The sequence below is a fragment of the Macrotis lagotis genome, chromosome X (genome assembly GCF_037893015.1).
Source record: "Macrotis lagotis isolate mMagLag1 chromosome X, bilby.v1.9.chrom.fasta, whole genome shotgun sequence".
NCBI classification, from domain to species: Eukaryota; Metazoa; Chordata; class Mammalia; order Peramelemorphia; family Peramelidae; genus Macrotis; species Macrotis lagotis.
Genome location: NC_133666.1, coordinates 529,000,371 through 529,020,611, shown reverse-complemented (window position 1 = coordinate 529,020,611; position 20,241 = coordinate 529,000,371). Strand labels below are relative to the sequence as shown.

The following is a 20,241-nucleotide window of genomic DNA, read 5'->3' as shown; positions in this document are numbered from 1 at the left end:
CCACTGTACCATCTAGCTGCCCCTATATTCTGAAGTAATAAGTACACTTGGCTGGGGAACACAAGTCTAAGACTTCTACTCTTCTGAGACAAGATGGATCCCAGTATAATCATGAAGACAAGCTTAGATAGGGTAGAATTTGTCATAAAAGGAAATGTCCAAAAATACAATTCAGTTGGCTTGGGTCAAATTACTTAGGAAACAATATGTGTATTTTGAAGGAATCTGTGAAGCACAAATGAGAAAAGGAAACATTCCAGGCATAGAAGATGGCTATCACAAAGGCATAGAGATGGGAGATAGTGTGAGAGACAAAGTGTGAGATGGGAATAATGCATCAGACTGATAAGATAGATTTGTTTTCATTTATAAGGGGCTCTAAAAGCAAAAGAGAGCAATTAATGTTTTATCTTTGAGGTAATAAGGGGTAGCTACTTGGCAGTGGAAAGAGCCTTGGAGTCAGAAGGATAGGAGTTTGAATCCAGCCTCAGACATCTGACACTGACTTAACTGTGTGACTTTGGGCAAGATGATCTAAGTCTTCTGATTGCCTAAGGAGGGGATAATGAGGTAATTGATTTAGCACAGCAACCCCTCACTCAAATCCAATTCATTTGCTTGCCATGGCATCATCTCCCATGATGTCATGGTCTTCATTGAAAATGAAGGACAAACATCATCATCATCATCATCAATGAGTATACTATTGAAATTTATTCAGGAGAGAAGTGACAACCAAATTGGTACTCATGCAAGGTCATTTTGGCAGCTACTTGAAGATTGGCCTGGAATGGGGAAGATTTGAAACAAGTATTCCAATCAGAAGACTCTCCTTATGCCCATCTATCCTCCTCCACAGAACTGTTAAACTTGCTTTTGCTATCAGTCTACATCTCCCAATGGATTCCAGAATTCCATGAAATCTGATGCTTGAAGATCTCAGAGCTGGTGGGAACATAGTCTAGTCTAACCCTTTTTCTAAATCAAGAAGGCTGTCCATAGCCTCTCTGTGACAAGTTGTCAATCAGTGTCTTTTTGAATACTTTCAGTGATGAGGAACTCACCATTTTGAAAATCAGCCTATTCCACTCTTAAAGAGCCCTGGTTGTTAGGAAGTCCTTCTCTGTGCAGGACTGAAATCTGCCACCTAAAAAATTCAGTTCATTGATCCTAATTCAGTGCTTTTCTAGTGTCACATAGAATAAGTCAAATACCTCTTTTACTTGACAATCCTTTAAGTATTTTAAATCCTCCTTCATTTCTCTTTAAATCTACAGTTCTTTATGCTAGATATCCTCAGGTCTTTTAACTGTTCATCTTATCTGATGGCTTTAAACTCAGCCACCATCTTCTCCTTTGGATGCATAACAGTTGTGACTAGTACAAAAGTGCTTGTTAGCTCCTTTGTCCAGGAAGCTGTGTTTCCATGAATACAAGACCCTCAAAGTTATACTCTATTGTAATGACCCAAGTAGCTTCCCTACCCTTCTAAATGAAGAATCCCAAGGGAAACTCAAAACTCCTAAGTTTTCATTAAGACTTACATCAATATAGGATTTTTAGTTTCTGCAACCACATCATTCTGTTGATTAATTAAGTCAATCATGGGTCTTTTGAACAATTGTGTTTCTAATACTGTGCTTGTACAGTTTTTTTTTTAATTCCAGTAAAGTGTTTTAAACTTATCCCTTTCAAATTTCATCTTTGAATTATAAACATACCTTCATCTAGATTATTAATAGACATTTCATTTAGAAGCAAACTGAGTACAGAGCCCTACACCATGCCTTTAGTGAATGATATCAGTCCACTCTTTAGACATGGGTGTTTATCCCAAACTGTACTTTTCTGACAGTATTATCATCCAACTCACATTCTCCCATCTATTAACAGCAATATCTTGAAAAACTATCAAATATCTCACTGGAATCCAGGTATCACATTTGTTAGATAGTTTTAGTTACCAAACAGATCTATAATTTAGATATTTCCTTCAATGGTGTAACATCTATGCCATCAATACTTGTCTTATATGACACTTATCTAGGTCTCCCCCAAGTGTATCACACAGGATTCATCCAACATGTTGGAGACCAGAATTACTTTATCCTAGTATCACAGGGAGCCCTTGGGAAGTCCATTTGTTCCTGGTTCTCACCCCATGATTAGATGATTTTCTTTCCTATTCTCTTTTTCCTGATGCTATCTTTCAACCCTGATCTTTTTCAAAGCATGTCATTGGTTATAATTATAGCCTGCTCACTCCCACCATGTTTCTTTTATGTACTAGATAATTTTAATTCCTCTAAGAAAATTGTGTTACATGTATTAAAGCCATACAATAAATTCAATAGAATCATGCCATTAAAAAAGATGAACTTTTGTTTCTGCGAGAAAATTGGGATCATTGAAAAAAACTTTGTAACCTCCTAAAATCAATCTACTCCAAACTCCTCTTTGGATTCAATTCTGGGCCCAAACTCCATTTCCATTTGTCCTGTACATTGCTTTATCTATCCTGAACATGAGTACTGATAAAAAAGTTCTGAAGATTGTCCATCCAACTAGATATCTTAATCTTGCCAGAGAATAATTTTCATCCACTTGATCTTTCATATTTGAATAGTCAAGCCAAATACTTTTATGTAACTACTGATCACTTCTAGGAAGCTCTACATTTTATAGGATCTGGTGCAACCAGGATAACATTATTTGTAGATAGGAGCTTTTGTTTGTATGATGAAAATAATTTTCTGTTTATATGCTATAGAAACATCAACTAATTGAATCAATTTGTCCACTCAAAAAATTTAGTTAAATATAATTTGGGATAATTTGGATGATATAGAAGCCAAACAGCCTATTGTTTGACTGATTTATTTTTCAATTTCCAACTGGATGTTGTGTTATGAAGTAGATGGCTCCACTGATTCACTCATATATTTGATAAACTAGTATAGTATTCCACTTCTGTATCTCATGTTTTGGGGCTCATACCATACTGGCACATTAATTGGTTCCTTAAGGAAGGATTAAGCATCAATTATGCACACAGTCAGGCTAAGATCACAGACTGAAGCATCTGAATGGATGAAAAATAAAATACAGATGACAAGAGTGCAGGGCAAATGTTCTATCATTGATTAAATTGTGAACTTTGACACTAGCTTGATGGCTGAGTATAAAGAAAAATCCACTTCTTACACTGGTGAAAATAAGTCACAGAGGAAGGCCATGGAAAAGGGATTGAGAAAATCTGAGATTATATAAACATATATATGTATGTGTGTATGCATGTGTGTGTATATGTATATATAGTGTGTGTGTATGTATTTTTAGATCTTTTCTTTTCTTTCACTGTTCATTTTCCTTCCCTCTCATCTATGTCCCTTGATCCTCAAGTTTCCTCCTATTTTCTCCCTCTAGTGATTCAGGCATAGATGGGACCCAAGTAAAAGCTTTACTCTCACTGAGAACTCCTGGGCCTTGAATTGGCTAAAATGATTATTGCTTTGGTTGAATTGAGATATTTGAGTTCCTTTTCTGGGATTGTCGTTAATTTTTCATGGACCCTGGTCTACCAGAACTCTGGAGTCCTGCTCTTTTTCTTTATCTGGGATCTTCTGCTCTTCACTGATAACTCCCTTCTTGGGACTACCACCATTAAGGACGCTAGGCATATTTCATCCTCCCCATTCTTTAAGTCTTTCTTCCTTCCTTCCCTTGCCACGAACTCTTCTTTTCTGGTTCCCTATTAAGTGTTGTCTTCCTACCCTCCTACCCCCCACCCCATTAGATTATTAAACTCCTTGAAGTATTGGCCTGTATTTGTATCACTAAGGCTTAGTACAGTGCCTGTGCTATAAAGGCTTATAGAAATTTTTCCTTCCTTCCTTCCTTCCTACCTACCTTCCTTCCTTCCTTCCTTCCTTTCTTCTTTCCTTTCTTCTTTCCTTCCTTCCTTCCTTCCTTCCTTCCCTCCCTCCCTCCTTCCTTCCGTTCGTTCTTTCTTTCTTTCTTTCTTTCTTTCTTTCTTTCTTTCTTTCTTTCTTTCTTTCTTTCTTTCTTTCTTTCTCTTTCTTTCTTTCTTTCTCTTTCTTTCTTTTTCTTTCTTTCTGTGTATCTATCATTGTCTGTTTAGCATTCTATAATTCTATACTTCTATTATTCTATTTATCTCTTTATCATTCTAAAATTCTTTCATTCTATCTGTATGTCTAGCATTCTATAATTATATTATTTTATCATTCTATCATTCCATCTGTCCATCATTCTGTCTATCATTCTATTTAGCTGTCTCTCTCTATCTCTCTATTTGTTTATCCAATCACTTTCAACAAAATAATTGTAAATAGAGTAATTAGCAACTACTTCTTTCACCAGAGGGATCAAAGAGTAGCTGAGATTCATGAATCACACATTGAGCCATGAACTTCTTTGGAAGGCAAACATTCTGAAATTATGAATTCTTGTAGTACTACAGTCTATACACATGAGATCATTGAGAACCTCGCCTTAAAAAAAAAGAGTTTTTTGGTAGTCCCATAGGAAATGACTCTAATCATAGCTTCTTATGTGATCTCAATTCTGAGCTATGTCCCAAGGTCAATTCAAAATGACTTTCTCAAAACAACAACTAAACTTAAGGCTATTGCAAGGGACAAAATAACATTATAGGAATAAAACTAAAGACTCATTGGTACAGTAATCAGTTATTGAAAGAGTATGACTTCATTCTCTCTGTATTTTGCCAATTTTAGAGATGATAGAATTGAACAGTTATGTTTTTTTAAAAAGAAGAACCTAATTACACTAGGGTGGAATCAAATTAATAATATTTGTAATATCCAGCAACTTTTCCGGCTGAATCTGGTCTTATGATTTTTCTTCTTCACACAGATAGACAGAGACAGTTTCTTCTTCTCTCTCCACAAGGCATCATTTTGGTTCTCAGTAATGCAATGGCATGTGTATCTTATGTCTCTCTATCTCTGAACACCATGTTTGATCATAAAAGGTCATAAAAATATTTGTTAAATGGAATTTTCTATTTTCAGGTTTACTCTGACTCTGACTCACAGGGTGATATACAAATCCATAAAAGATCAGTTGAGCAAGTAATCTCAGAAACCATAGCTAAGGTGGTTCCTTAGGGTACAAGGTTCTGCTTTTGTATACTACCAGTGGAATTGTACAGTTTCCCCTCCAAAATAATTTTCTCCTCATACCAAGGGATAAGAGATAGAACCAATAACAATAAAATCACTTTTATTAGACAAGTTTCCATTGTTGGTTGGTAAAGCCCGAGTTGGATTTCATGCTGCATGAAAAATAACTGATGAATAATGAAACTCTACAAAGGTCACTTGAGAAATTGCTCTGTTCACTTCAGTCCTAAGACATTGAAGCTATGTTGATCTAATACTATTGATTGCACCAGAATAATGAGTATGGACTTCTGGGAAACTTTTGAAATATTAGTCTATGGTTGCAAGCGTCCAGAAGCATTTTCTCTTTCTTAGTATCAAGGAGCTATGCCATTAATAGCACCTGGTATTGGAAATTGATTTCTAAAGAACTGGGGAACACAAATTCACTTTCCAAAGCATCCATAGAAATTCAAAATCATGATTAATTTTAAAAAGGTACACTGGAAAGAGGAGTCAGAATATCTGAGTTCAAATTTCACATCTTATGGCTATATAAACCTTGGGTAAATCATTTAATATCTTTATGCTTCAGTTCTCTCATATAATGAAGACATTGAACTAGATGTTTCTAAGATCCCTTGTAGTGCTTGAGCTATTAAGTCAATGGACAAATAGTCATAACAGATTTTTTCTTTTTTTAAAATTTATTTATTTTCTCAATACTATAATAGTCTTGCTGTAAAAGTTCCTACCTTAAAGATAAACATCAAGAAAGATAAAGTGGGAGAAAAAAATTGTACTTCAGTCTGTTCAGATACCATCGGCTCTGTCTCTGGAACGGATAGCATCCTTTATCATAAGTCCATCAGAGAAATTGCTTCAATATTATTTTTTCCCACAGTTGCTATTGCTAGCTGTATTTCCCTCCATCCTATTTCTCCCCACCCCCATATATTCTATTCTCTCTCTCCTTACACTTTGTCCCTTCTCAAAAGTATGTTGTATCTGACTATTCTCTCCGACAATCTTCCCTCTCTTCTATCACCCACACTCCCCTCCACTCCCCCTGTCACCCTTCTCCCTTCTCTTTCTTCTGCTATTTTTCTTTTGGGTAAGATAGATTTCTATAAGTGTGTATGTTATTTCTTCTCTGAACCACTTCAGTTGAGGATGAAGGCTCACTCATTCCCTTCCCCTGTTCCACTCCATTGAAAAAACCTTTACTTGCCTCTTTTATATGAAATATCTTAGCCCATTCTACCTATCCTTTCCCTTTTTTCCAATACTTGCCCATTAACTCCATCTTTAAAATGTATTATACCTTCATATTCAGCTCCCTCCTGTGCCTTATCTCCATATGCTCCTTCTAACTGCTCTAATAAATGAGAAGATTCATATGAGTTATCAGTATCATCTTTCCATGAAGGAACTACAAGTAGTTAGTTCAACATCATTAAATCACTCATAAATTGCCCTTCCCATCCACCCTCTCTATGCTTCACCTGAGTCCTGCACTTGAAGATCAAACTTTCTGTTCAGCTCTAGTCATTTCAATAGGAAAGTTTAAAGTACTCTATTTCATTGAATGCCCATCTTTTCCTCTGAAAGAGAATTTTCAGTTTTGCTGGGTAGCTGATTCTTGGTTGTAATCCCAAGATCTTTTGCCTTCTTGAATATCAGATTACAAACCTAAATCCTGTGTAATCCTGACTATAGTTCCACAATATTTGAATTGTTTCTTTCTGGATCCTTGTAATATTTTCTCTTCAACTTGGGAGCTATGGAATTTTGATATAATATTCCTGGGAGTTTTTATTTTGGGATCTCTTTCAGGAGGTGATGGGTAGATTACTTCAATTTCTATTTTACCCTATGCTTCTAGGTTATCAGGGCAATTTTCCTGGAGGATTTCTTGAAAAATGAAGTCTAGGCTCTTTTCCTGATCATGACTTTTAGGTAGCCTGATAATTTTTAAATGATCTCTCTTGGGTCTGTTTTTTCAGGTCAGTTGTTTTTCCAATGAGATATTACATATTTTCTTCTAGTTTTTCATTCTTTTGATTTACTTTTATTGTTCTTTGATTTCTCACAAGTCATCAGCTTCCCTTAGCTCCATTCTACATTTGAAGGAATTATTTTCTTCAGAGAGCTATTTTATCTTCTTTTCCAGCTGGCCAATTCTGCTTTTTAAGATGTTTTTTCCCTCACCAATCTTTTGGGCTGCTTTTCCCATTTAACTTAACTGGTTTTTAAGATTTTATTTTCTTCATTTCTTCACTTTAAGATGTTATTTTCTTAATTTTCTTCTTAACATTAGGATGTTATTTTCTTCATTTCTTCATTTCCTCATTCTTCATTGCTGACTTGGTTTTCATGATTTTCCTGCATCACTCTCATTTCTTTCCAATTTTCCCTCTACCTCCCTTACTTGCTTTTCAAAATATTTTTGAGGTATTTGAAAGCCTGAGACCAATTAATATTTTTTCTTGGAGGCTTTGGATACAGAAGCTTGGCCCTTGTCATCTTCTGAATGTTTTTTGATCCTCCATGGGACCAAAGTCATTTTCTATGGTTAGATTCTTTTTCTTCTGTTGTTTGATCACTTCCCTAACCTATAACCTGATTTTAACTGTTTGTTAAGTTGGAGCTCTACTTCCAGGGTAGAGGACCCACTTTCCCAAATTTTTGAGGTTTTTTGGGGGGTATCACTCCCCAGGACATCACTTCTATTCCTTTAAAGTCTTATGAGAGGCTCTGACTGCTCTCCTGGCCTATGCTTGGATATGTGAATGACCACAAGTACTCTCCTCTGCCTTGCAGCTGTGAGCAAGGTCCCTGTTCTGCTATTCAAGCTCCAGACTATGACCTGAATCTGAGTATTGCAAATCAATAGAGTCCTGCCCCAGGGATAGTGGAAAGACCTCTGTAGTCTCCCCTGACCCTCCTACCACCTGTGGGCTGAGTGCTTTGGAAGCAGCTGCTGGGTGACTCTGCAAGCTCACTTCTGGTTCCCAGAGCAGGGCTAAGCGCTGAGAGCTGCAGTAGTCTGTGACCCATGCTCACTCTGTTTGTGTTTGCCTGCTCACCTTCCAAGTTGTCCTTGGCAATCCCTGGGCTGAGAGGTCTGGAAACTACTCCTTCTGCCTCAAACCCAAGTGTCCCCAGGGTCTCAGGCACCCCACGGGTTGTTCCAGGAAGGCTAGAGCTCATTTGCTCCAGCAGGGTGGTCTGGACTGCACTGTGGCCTTAACCCTGGTGGAACAAACACTTCCCCTGGATCTTCCAAGTTGTCTTGGGCTGGAAAACTGTTTCCCTCAGTCATTCTGTAGGTTCCACCACTCTAGCAGTTAGTATTATAATTTTAAGGTATTTGGAGTGGTCTGGGAATTCCTGCTTCCACTCCACTATCTTGTCTCCATCCCTGCAGATTTTGTTTCTTGAGAAAAACTATTCTACCCATTCAGAAGATATAGATACAATACGGCTTATAGTAAGTTCATAGGCTGTGGTGGTGCAGTAGATAGAGCACTGACTTTAGAGTCAGGAGGATAGAAGTTTGAATATAGCCTCAGACATTTGATTCTTGCTAGCCGTGGTTATGACCTTGGGTAAGTCACTTAACCCTGATTGCCTCACAACCAGGGCCATCTCCAGTCATCCTGTCTGACTTCATTACTATTTTCTCACTCATATTCACATATAGAAAAATTATTCAAAACTTTATTTCACCTTTGGCAGATGTTAACTGTTCATTTTTATCCCTCAAGCAAAACTTTTGGACAAATACAACCCAATGTAATTATTTTTCCTCTTGTTATTGCTACAAAATGTTTCTCTCCTGAAATATGTGTTCTCCTAGGGGAAAACACCCTATTAATTAGATCTAATTTTCAAGGGGTAAAGGTTGTCAGACTGAATTAGTGAATTGGCTAAATTGCAATGAAAAAAATTAAGAAATATTCATCACGTTTTAGTGCAGATAGTTATAACTCAACTAACCGCTAACAACATATGTCTAAATAGAGGAACCATAATTGCTACTTTAATACAAGGATAATAGCCATTTGTAATTAGTATCATTCATGTATAGCAACATTGTATTAATAATCCATAAAAAATTGTGTTCTTATTTGACTAAATGCAGACTTTTCTGGTAATATAGACAATTCATCAGTTTATGATTAAGCTATGTTTTAAAAGTTGTTTTTTTTAAATGAGTTGTTGGAAACTAAGTATATTTTATGAACAAGCAAGGCCCAAAAGAAGAAATATGAAAACACCCAAAACACTCCTTTACAGAGATGGGAAGTCTATACGTGTTCAACATTGCATTCATTTTCAGACTTTTTCCATGTAATGGTCATCTTTAATGACTTTTCCCTCTCTTTTTCCTCTTTCTTCCATTAAAAAAATTATCATTTATTATATGGTCTAGCTAAGAGAAATTTTCTGGGAGAAATTCTCATGTAAAAACTAAAGATGTCAAAATATTTAATTAAAAAAAAAGAAATTAAGCATATTTTGCCAAAGCAACTTCATAGTGTAGTTAGGTGGCCTGTCTAACAACAGTCTACTGAATCCATTAAGTGTACCTGAAGTATGTTGGGTACTCAAATAGAATAGTGGAAATATGGGCTATGAAATATATAGAAATAGATGTATTAGAGAAAAATATTGACCAGAATAATACAGCCCAGGACATTTTGTAAAGAATTAAAAGAGATCCAGAAACAATATAAGATATGGCAGACCACAAAAAACTGAGTCTTACTCTCTCTCTCTCTCTCTCTCTCTCTCTCTTTCATTCTATATCTATTCTGGTCCTCCAACAAGAAACAAAACATTTTTCTAATAATCCTTTACTAACCTTCTTACATAGAAAAGAATCAAAACAGAGTTTGAAATATAGCAGCTACATAGTCTAATGTATTAATAATCAAGGAAACAGTAAATATTGAGGAATCTTGAAAGACAGAAATATGGGGCTGCTTTACAAACTAGGCAGAAATGAAGAAAAATACATGGAAAAATTCTCAGAAGAATGAGGAAAGTAAAAAAGAAACAAAGACAAAGAGTGCTTATATATCCTTACTGTGGGAAAACAGGAGCAGCAATTTGTGACAGTACTATTATATTTATTAGAGTTTTAACCTTTTTCTTTTCCTTGATCTATTCTCTACTTAATGTCCATAGGAATCTCATTCTCAATACATCCAAAATGCAACTCATTTTTCTATTCTATACTAACCTGTCTTCTAAACTTGTGACATTTCTGTTAATGCTACCAGCATTTTTCTAGTTACCCAGTTCAAAACCTCATAGTACTCTTGTTACTCTTTAACAATATCTCCCTCATGTATCCTTGACTACTGGTATTCATACTTAGCTTGATTCAGGCCCTCATCATCTTTTGACTTGATTATTGCAATAGCCTGAACTTCTCTCTGGCCCAAGTCTTTCTCCTTTTCAACCTAGCCTTCCCAAAGTTGTCAAATTATTATTCCTAAAAATAAATCTGCCTTGTCACTCCCTCTTCCTGATTGAAGTCTTTAATGATTCTATTGCTTGTGGGGAAAAATTAAAATTCCTTGGTAACAGAGGAAAGAAGGATTGTTTTTGTAGGTGTGTAGACTATCTATATAGAGGAGAAAAATGTTTGCAAGACCAGACTGAATTTGGACGAGAAATGGTAGAACAAAATAATACTTTGAGGTCTTCCAACTATGAGTTTTAAAATGGCAGAAAAAAGGGGTAGAAGTAGGTAGAGGCATCCCTTTGACAACAACTCCCACAATTCCTATAGGTTGACTTTTTTCCTATCCCTTTTGTTTTCTTTATCTCTAGAACTTACCTTCCCCCCGCCCCAACCCAGACACAAAGTAATTTGGTATCACTTCTCTTGAGCTCCTGACTTGTCTAAAGACATACTCCCCTGGATCATCCCAGAGAGGATATCACCACATGAGATAGTCATAAAAGCCCTACCACATGAGGAGGTGTCAGTATTTTTCTTTTTAGTTTTCCTTTTGGGTATAAAACCTTTCATCAGTAGAGAAGACTGATCTTTGCTTTTCTGGTAAAAGATTACAAATTTTGCTGAACCTTTCCCCATTGGCATAGCCTATGCAAACCCCAGCTTTAAGATTCCTGGGCAATAAATTTCAACTTACTATAGGACACTCTATAAGTGGAGTGTCTCCTGTGGTCCTTTTTTTTACATTTCTATGCTCACTATTTTGAAATGTATGCAAATGTTGCTGCAATAAACAAAATGCAAACAAGAAATCATAGACATTATCTTGAGGTTTATGAGTTCATAATAGAACACTATATCCTTTGTAGAACTGAAACTGAAGATTGTCTAGAGGGTAAAGGAAAGGTATATGTTGAGCACTGGTAGATTACAACACCCAAAATAAGAAATTATGAAGAAGAATAAGAGTAAAGGACTTCCTAAAAGAAATGCATTATTGAGAAGTATAGGCTAATCATATGATGAAGGTGAGGCTCAGTCAATGGACAGTTTGATGGTTAGCTGTGTATGTTCTATTGGCATTCTCATGACAAACAGAGAAAATGAGGAAAATTCTTCACACAAAGGGGGTAGACCCTTTTTGATGAACTTAAGGGATGATAAGGATAAGGGTAAAACCAGGCATAAATGGAAAGACAATTGTATAATTCCTGGGTAAGGTGACATTACTGAGATCACAAATGCATTAGGGAATTATACGTTTTTGAAGAGAATGTGTTTTTTTTCAATAAACAGATATGAATAATCCAACTACTTTCAAGAGGGAGATCATACCTTTTTTTTCTTTGCCACTGAAAGAGAACCCCCAAAGGCTGGGCATCATGAATTTAAATAAATGCTTGAGAAAATGATGATAAAATTTAAAATGACTTACCTGACCATAATTCCAGCTTCTAGATTTTATGTCATTGAAGCTTCCATGGAAAATAATCCCAAGGTCATTCAAGACATACTCTTTCCTTTCCTCCTCATTATCCAGATACACAGCATCTTCTGCAAAAGGGTTTGCACATATAGCCATTACTAAGTCACTTTAAAATTCTCCAAAGTATTGTCTCATTTTTTAATTGAAACATGAAAATTAGGTGAAAAAACATCTCTACTTCAGAGTCTGTTCTCATTTCTTCCTATGGAATCTGATCAACAGTGAGCACAATCAACACCAAAAATCGTAATGCAAATGAGGCATGCTGGGAAATGCTGACAAGTTTAGATTCTTCTTCATGTGCACAGGATGGCATAATTAAATCGCCATGTCTCATCAAGCATTTTATGATTAGTGCACACCAGCAATTTTAAAATCAGAATTCTATGATGCAGCTCCAAATCAGCAACACAGATCAAAGAACAATTTCTACCCTATTAATGTTAATAAAAAACAGCTGAATGACAGATGATTTTTAAAATAAATCTGTGGTCTAAGAAATTACACATCCATCAAAGCAAATGAATCTATGATCTCATCTATTTGGATATTCCTTCCAGTCATGCAGCTTGCAACCTATCTGGTCTTGTCCATCATGTGATAATGATTCTTGTCTTTGTCCTTCCATGAGTACACTCCAGGGGTCTATCCAAACTGTCACTTTTCCTCGACATCTTAAGGGCACCAATAGAATACTGAGCCTACCTACTGTCATTCCCATTTTTGCCATGTGACCAGCTTCAATGGCTTAGAAGGAAGGGTATCCATTTGATAGGGAATTTAGAATGTAAGGTCCTTGAGTACATCCCCAGCACTTAGCACAGTGCCTCTCACATAGTAGGTGGTTGTTGTTGTTTGGTTATTTTTCAGCCATTTTCAACTTTTCAGGAGCCCATTTGGAGTTTATTTGGCAAAGGTACTGGAGTGGTTTGCCATTTCTTTCTCCAGTTCATTTTTATAGATGAGGAAACTGAGATAAAGAGTTAAATGACTCTCAGTGTCATACAAACTAGTAAATTTCTGAGGCCAGATTTGAACTCAGGAAGATGAATCGTCCTGACTCCAGGTCACTGTGCCACCTAGCTGCCCCCAATAGGTGCTCAATTAATGTTTATTGCTTGATTGATTGAGAAGGAAATTAGTTCTTTTTCATATGCCAAAGTATGAAGCCTATCTCTGGGGACTCAGTGAGTGCATGAATAAGTATGAACTTGATTTCAAGTCCATAGGTTCATCTTGGTATAGTTTAGAGGTAAACTTTATTTCTCTCTCTCTCTCTCTGAGCTCTGGATTCCTCTTTCCAAGCATATGACACTAGATAGTGTCATATGCTTGGAAAGAGGTTCTTTTCTCCTATATCCCTGAAAAATTGTCATTTAATTCCAGTCCAAAGTTTGTTTCTTTTCCCATTCTGGAGTAAGCTAAACATTATCCAAATATTTTACCTTTGCTGGTGTCCAGCTTCTATACATGAAATCTTTAGTTGTTTTCCCTCCTGTCCTTTGCCTCTTCTTTCTAAATATCTGGTTTTCCTAGACCAAAATTTGTTTTATGACTTTTGGAGATCTTGGGAGTACTTTTTGCTTATCTAATAATAACTAATTCTTACAGTCATTATATGTACACACACACACACACACACACACACACACACACACACACACAGATGTAGCTACTAAAATCCTCAAAACACTCCCGTGAAGTGTTATTTTTTTAACCCCCATTTTACAAATGAGGAAATTGAGGTTTCAAGAGATTAACTGTCAGCTACTAAGTATCTAAGGGGAATTTGAACTCATCTTCCTGACTCAAAGTCCAGTACTTTATCCAATGCACCATTTAGTACCTCGTCTCTCTTATGTAAAACTTGTTTTTCTTAAAAATATATATAATAAATTCAACCTACAGCTTTCAAAACTTTTCTGATTTTCTGTGTCTCTTTCTGAAATTTTTCTTGGCATTATTTATAAACATTAAAGTGATCTCTCTCTGTCTCTATCTCTATCTCTGTTTCTCTGTTTCTCTCTGTTTTATTATGGATATCAGCACCTTCCTACCATCTCATCAACAATTAAATGTCAAAAGTAGCTCTAATCCTGGAAAAGTTAAAGAGATAAAGTATAGCTACAATATTCATAAAAGTGAATGAATAATGATGGAAACCCAAAAAAAGTTTGAAGGAAAGTGCAGGTGTCTGACATGTAGTAGGAACTGAATAAATATATATTGACTAACAGCATTAAGATTAGGTGATCATGAAAGGTCCCTTTCCAATCTAAATCCTTTGATTATTTCTTCCCTCTACAGAGTTATGTGTTGTTAGGTTCCCATCTAAGAATACAGATTCAATTTTAAAAGCACTAAAACTCTCATATATCTGTTAAAATTACTTAAAATAGAACTGGCACTATTAATGTAGGTGCCACTGCCATTGTATTTATAATTTAGACATAAAGGGCTACCTCACATTGACACAGCAGGCTTTTACCCTTGCAAAAGTATTTATCACATCTTTTAAAAACTCAGGGTGCATTCCCATCTCCCTGAAGTGCCAGGGAAACTGTGTTCTCCAACTAGTGCAAGAGAAAGGAAACTGCTGGACTCCCTCTCTATGTCTCCTTTTTTTCATCCAACTTAGCTCTAGGCAAATAGAAGCATCATTTGCCCAACCCCTGATGTGCTCAAAAGGCCTGTTTACCTTCTCTTCAATGTTACTGTAAACGCAACAGAATAAAGGAGAACATAAAATTGTTTTATCTCTTCTTTTCACTAGCAGCAAACCCAAGATTCCCTTTGGAGAGGTTATAACAGGCAGTTATCTAGTAAAAAGAGTATGAAACTGAAAGAATTAGGAAACCTGGCTTCTGGACCCAGTTCTCCTATTAATTTACTGTGATCTTGGAATAGTATTTCCCTGGGTCTCAGTTTTACCATCAGCAAAATAAAATGATTGACCAGTTGACTTCTGTCTACTTACAACTCTAAGACATTAGTTGTTACATTATACACATGTATTCAATAGAACTTGAATATCTTGGATGACTTCATTATTTAAATTTACTGGTTAATCTCCTCAATGTGTGTATTCCCCTTCAGAAATGATAATCACAACTCAGCCATCCCTTTTCATACAGTGGGGACTTTTGTTCAAGTAAATGTCTGATGAAATGATCTAGCCATCAAGCTGCAGACCTCCCTCTCCAGACATTTTAAATATCATGGGGCTATTGATGCAGCTCTCTGTTCTTCTCCTAGCTTTTGTTCTTCCTGTTCATATCACAGGAAATCCCATCTATCTCCTTGACTTTTCAAAGGATGTCTCCCATGCCTAGAATAATCTCCTTTCTCACCTCTCTCTACTGCCTTTCTTCAAGACTTGGCTCCATCTTCACCTTCTATAGGAGATCTTTCTCATCTCTCCCCCTAAATCCTGCCCTTCTTCCCATCCCCACTAGCTATTGTCATCCTAAAAATTCTTCCAAGATTATCTTCCATCTTCTTTGTGTAGCTCTTGTATGTATGTATGTACAGAATTGTTTATATGCTGACTCTCATATTAGAATAAACTCCTTGAGGCAATGACCTTTGTATAGCTTTATATGTCCAGCACCTAGGACAGTGTCCAGCACATATATGGTAAGAGCTTATCAATTACCATATATAATTAGCCTACTTAGACTTTACTGGTCCTATTTTTCCAGTATGGTATCTTTTTGTTTTTGTCCTTTTGCACACATAAATGATTCTTGGTTATACAAAAATAATAATGACATATTTTTCTAACCCTTTAAGGTTTACAGCACATATTATCTCTTTTGATCCTCATTAAACCCTGTGAGATAGATTGAATTATAATCTATTTATTATATATATATATATATTTATATATATATATATATATTACATGTTCAGAGATGAAATGTGAGACAGTAGCTGTAATATAACTCATAATATGTCATAACATATCAAAAGCAGAATTTGAATCCATATTTCTCCTCACTTTGCAGCACTCTGCTAACAAGCACATGCTTTTGCATCACCCTCTTTGCATGGACCTGGAAAAAGATATAGTAAGTTATTCCCCTATTTACTGAAATGAAGACTTAATTTAGATGGTTTTATTTCCTTAGGTTCAGTCATATCTGAACCCAAATTGACAACTAAGGTAGGAAGAGGGATCCTTCTACAATATCAGTCTGTCTTATAAGCAGGAGTCTAACCATGGTACCCAACTGCTCAAAACTCTGCCATTGTCCTCTATTCTTCCTAAAATAAAAAGATTACAGACTTTAAGTCCCCTGCCACTTCCACCTCCAAACTCTGGTTCCAATATATCTGTTCCTCTTTATTATAAACTACGTTCCTTCATGTGGCTCTTTCTCCCACCTCAATGCATTTACATAGGTTGATCCCCCCATACCTGGAAGGTTTTTTTTCCTCATCTCTAGCTTTCAGAACTCTCATCTACCTTCAAGCCTCAATATAGGGACCACCTATTTTGTGAAAATTTCCTTTACTTCCTCTAGTTCCATCATTCAATAAAAAAAATTATGCTGGCATATTGAATATTCAGATTATGTTATGTTAGTGGAATTGTGCTAGGTAATACAGAGTCCCTGTACTCAAGGAACTTATAATTCTAATCAAAGTGACAAATAATGCAAATAATTATATTCATATATGCAAGATTATGTATAATATAGTAATGGAGAACAGCATGGACACAGAATATTAAATACAAGATACAAAGTTATTATAAAGTAATAAACAGGTGCTAGACACTAGTGTCTGGGTGGGTAGGGATGAGCTGTCAAAGATAACTTCCTATAGGAGATAGCATCAGGACTCTGGAAGTAAAGGTAAGGAAGAAACACATTAAGGCACTGGAAATCATAATGTTTGCAAAGGCAAAGACTAGAGATGGGAATGTCAGTGTGAGGAGCTTGGAAGATTGATCGCAGGAAGGATTGGGAAACCTGGAAAAGTAAGTTGGAAGCAGATTGCTGAGGTTCTTTGTTTTTTTTTTTTTGTCTTTATGCTAAACAGGTGCAGTAGGGGTTTTCCTGTCTTTTACTATACTTACTTGTATATTTATTATCTTTTATCCTCTTCTCTCAAAAAGCAAGCTAATAATCAGGAACAATTTTGGGGTATCTGTGATGGAGAATACCATCTGTATCCAGAGAAAGAATTGTGGAGTTGGAACAAAGACCAAAGACTATTACCTTTAATTTTTTAAAAATGTTATCTTATGTAATTTTGCTATTTCTTATATTTTATTTTTTTCTTTAAGGATATGATTTCTCTCTCTCTCAACACATTCAATTTAGATCAGTGTATAGCATGGAAACAATGTAAAGACTATCAGATTGCCTTCAGTGGGGGGTGGGGGGAGAGAATGAGATTAGGGAAAAAATTGTAAAATTAAAATAAATAATTAATTAATTAAAAATAATGGAGGGCAGGAACTGTATCATTAAAAAAATTCTTTATATTCCCAAGGTCTAGTATAAAATCTTATAGCTAAATTAGATTTAGAAAATAAAGTTCTTGCCACCAAATTCCTTGACACTGTCAAACGGATCAGTATTAGAAGGGAATATATTTTTTTTTATCATGGGAAGGACAGTAAGAAAGGGACATCACCATCTGCTTTGCTCTTAAGGACCACGGGATCTTTCCATCTAATTTGTAGTTGAAACCTCCCATCAGGATTGTCTCCCCTTTTAGAAGGTGAGCTCCTTGAGAGCATGGATTGTCTCACTTTTCTATTTGTATCACTAAGGTTAAAAACAATGTTTTGTACATAGAAGTTTCAGTCATTTTCGGTAAGATCCAACTCTTTATGACCCCATTTGGCATTTTCTTGCAAAAAAAAACTGGAGTGTTTTGCTATTTCTTCCTCTACCTCATGATACAGGTGAGAAAACTGAGGCAGTGTCAAGTAACTTGTTCAGGGTCACATAGTAAGTGTCTGAGGCCAGATTTAAATTCACAAAAAGGAGTCTTTCTGGAATACTATCCCCTGTACTATCTATAAATGTTTTAACATTCATCCAATGTTCAGTTGAACTTTCTACATTAATATCATAATTTCATATGACTATTTTTTTCCAGCAAAAATAATGATCATAGCTCACTCTTACATAGAACTTCCTGGTTTATAAATCATTTTTTCCCAAAGCTTGAAAATTAGGCAGTGCCCATATCATTGTCTTTATTTCACTGAAGAGGAAACTGAGGGTCAAAATGCTAATTGGAATGTGCTAGACAAATAACTAATAGAAACTGGAGTCTAGACTCAAACTTAAATCCTCTGTTTCCCAGTCTGTCCACTATGCTACACTTCCAAGTCCTTCAGGTTTCAATTGATTATTTAATTACTTATTAATTGATTGTGCATTTAATTATTTTAATTGATTGAGAGTAAAGACTAATTGTTGTTGTTGTGTCATTTCATCATGTCAGACTCTTCATGATCCCATTTGGGATTTTCTTGGCAAAGATACTAGAGTGATTTGCCATTTCCTTCTCCAGATCATTTTATAGATGAAGTGAGGCAAACAGAATTAACTGACTTGCTCGTGATCAGACAGTAAGAAACATTCATTAAAGATTTACTATTTTCAGATCAGCCATTCAACAAGCAATCTGACTAATTTAACTTAAGATTTAAAGACTTCAATAAAGGGTGAGATAAAAAGCTAAATTGGGATAAATATATATGTATATATACACACACACACACGTATATGTGTGTATATATACATGAATTAAGAGAATTAAAAGGAATTTCAAAATTATATATTATTTAAAAGTAAAAGGTAATAGTGTATATGAAATGACATTAAACAGTCATCTATGAATGGAATAGAAGTCAATTGAAGATAAAACAAGAGTCTAGACATTATGGTAGGAAGAATTAACTATACTTAGAAATTCTGAATTAAAATCCACTTCTGTCCCTTAATTAGTTGTGTAGGCTTGGGAATTTTTTTGACAATCTCTTTGAAGCTAGGTTTTCACACCTGGAGATCAAAATAATAATAATAATAATAATAATAATAATAATAATAATAATAATAATAACAATAATAATAATAATACTCTGACTCCCTTACAAAAGTTGATATGAAGATCAAATGAAGTCTAAGTATAACAAAAATTCACTATAAACTCTAAACCACTAAATATCCGCTCCTAAGACAACTCTTATTTTAACTGTGATAATCACCCATTTTTGTCATTGTGTTTGCCTTTCTTCATTTCCCTAGTACTTATGCCTGGTAGATAATATGTGGCTAATAAAAGCTTTTTGTTTGGTTGATTTCACTTTGACCCATTTGTACTAGATTTTTTAGCTATGGCTATATAGTATAATTATTATTCATTTTTTCTTTGCTATTATGAATTGTTTTCATATAACAAAATTAGAGTTGAAAGAAACTGGAAAAAGGAACTCCTCCCCTGCCCAAGAATTTGCTTTATATCTTTGGGCTATTATTGATAGTACATTATAAATCAAAACCACAAACCAGGGACAAGGGGCAGTTTTGTGACTTAAGAATAGATCTCCTTCTCCTTCCAGTCACTCAACTAAATCATGCCACAAAATGGACAGGCATGATCATGAATCCATGGCAAGTCATAGAAAGTCAAACAGAGGAGCCTGCATTTTAATTTTAAATCTTTTTCTTGACTTTATGGGAAGATTGAAAGGGTAAAGCACATCTGTCACTTTAAAATGCAGCTGTCCTAGAACTAGGATAAAAAAAAATTCATATCACTATGGAAACTCCCAAATCTTTGTTTGATGGACTTTAAAAAAAAGTGGAAACTTGGTGATTCAACCTCTGAAATTCTTTTTTTTAAATCTGTTGTTTGGGGAGTTGTGAAGAGTGAAGAAAGGCATCTTTACTTGTTTGCTAGAAATGTCCAACTTTGCTGGAAAACTAACATGTAACGAAGTTACTCATTTTGTAGTACTCAGACACTTAAGGAGATTTATGTTTTGGGGTGCTTTCCTTTCAGTCCTGGGGGTGATTTCTTTGGTGTAGTCAAAGGCAGGTGAGGAAACTCTTAACCAGTGCTTTATCCTCCACAAATATTTTGCAGTTTAAAGCTTTGGAACT

General features: G+C 35.5%; 1 protein-coding gene across 1 annotated transcript in view; it reads right to left on the bottom strand.

Annotated features, from left to right (window-relative positions):
- The window catches only part of F13A1 (coagulation factor XIII A chain), a 265,734-nt gene that overhangs the window by 90,487 nt on the left and 155,006 nt on the right, over nucleotides 1-20,241 (bottom strand). Inside the window, exon 5 of the mRNA XM_074202109.1 lies at nucleotides 12,059-12,177. Coding sequence (XP_074058210.1) covers nucleotides 12,059-12,177 — 119 coding nt within the window. The remainder of the gene's footprint in view (nucleotides 1-12,058; nucleotides 12,178-20,241) is intronic.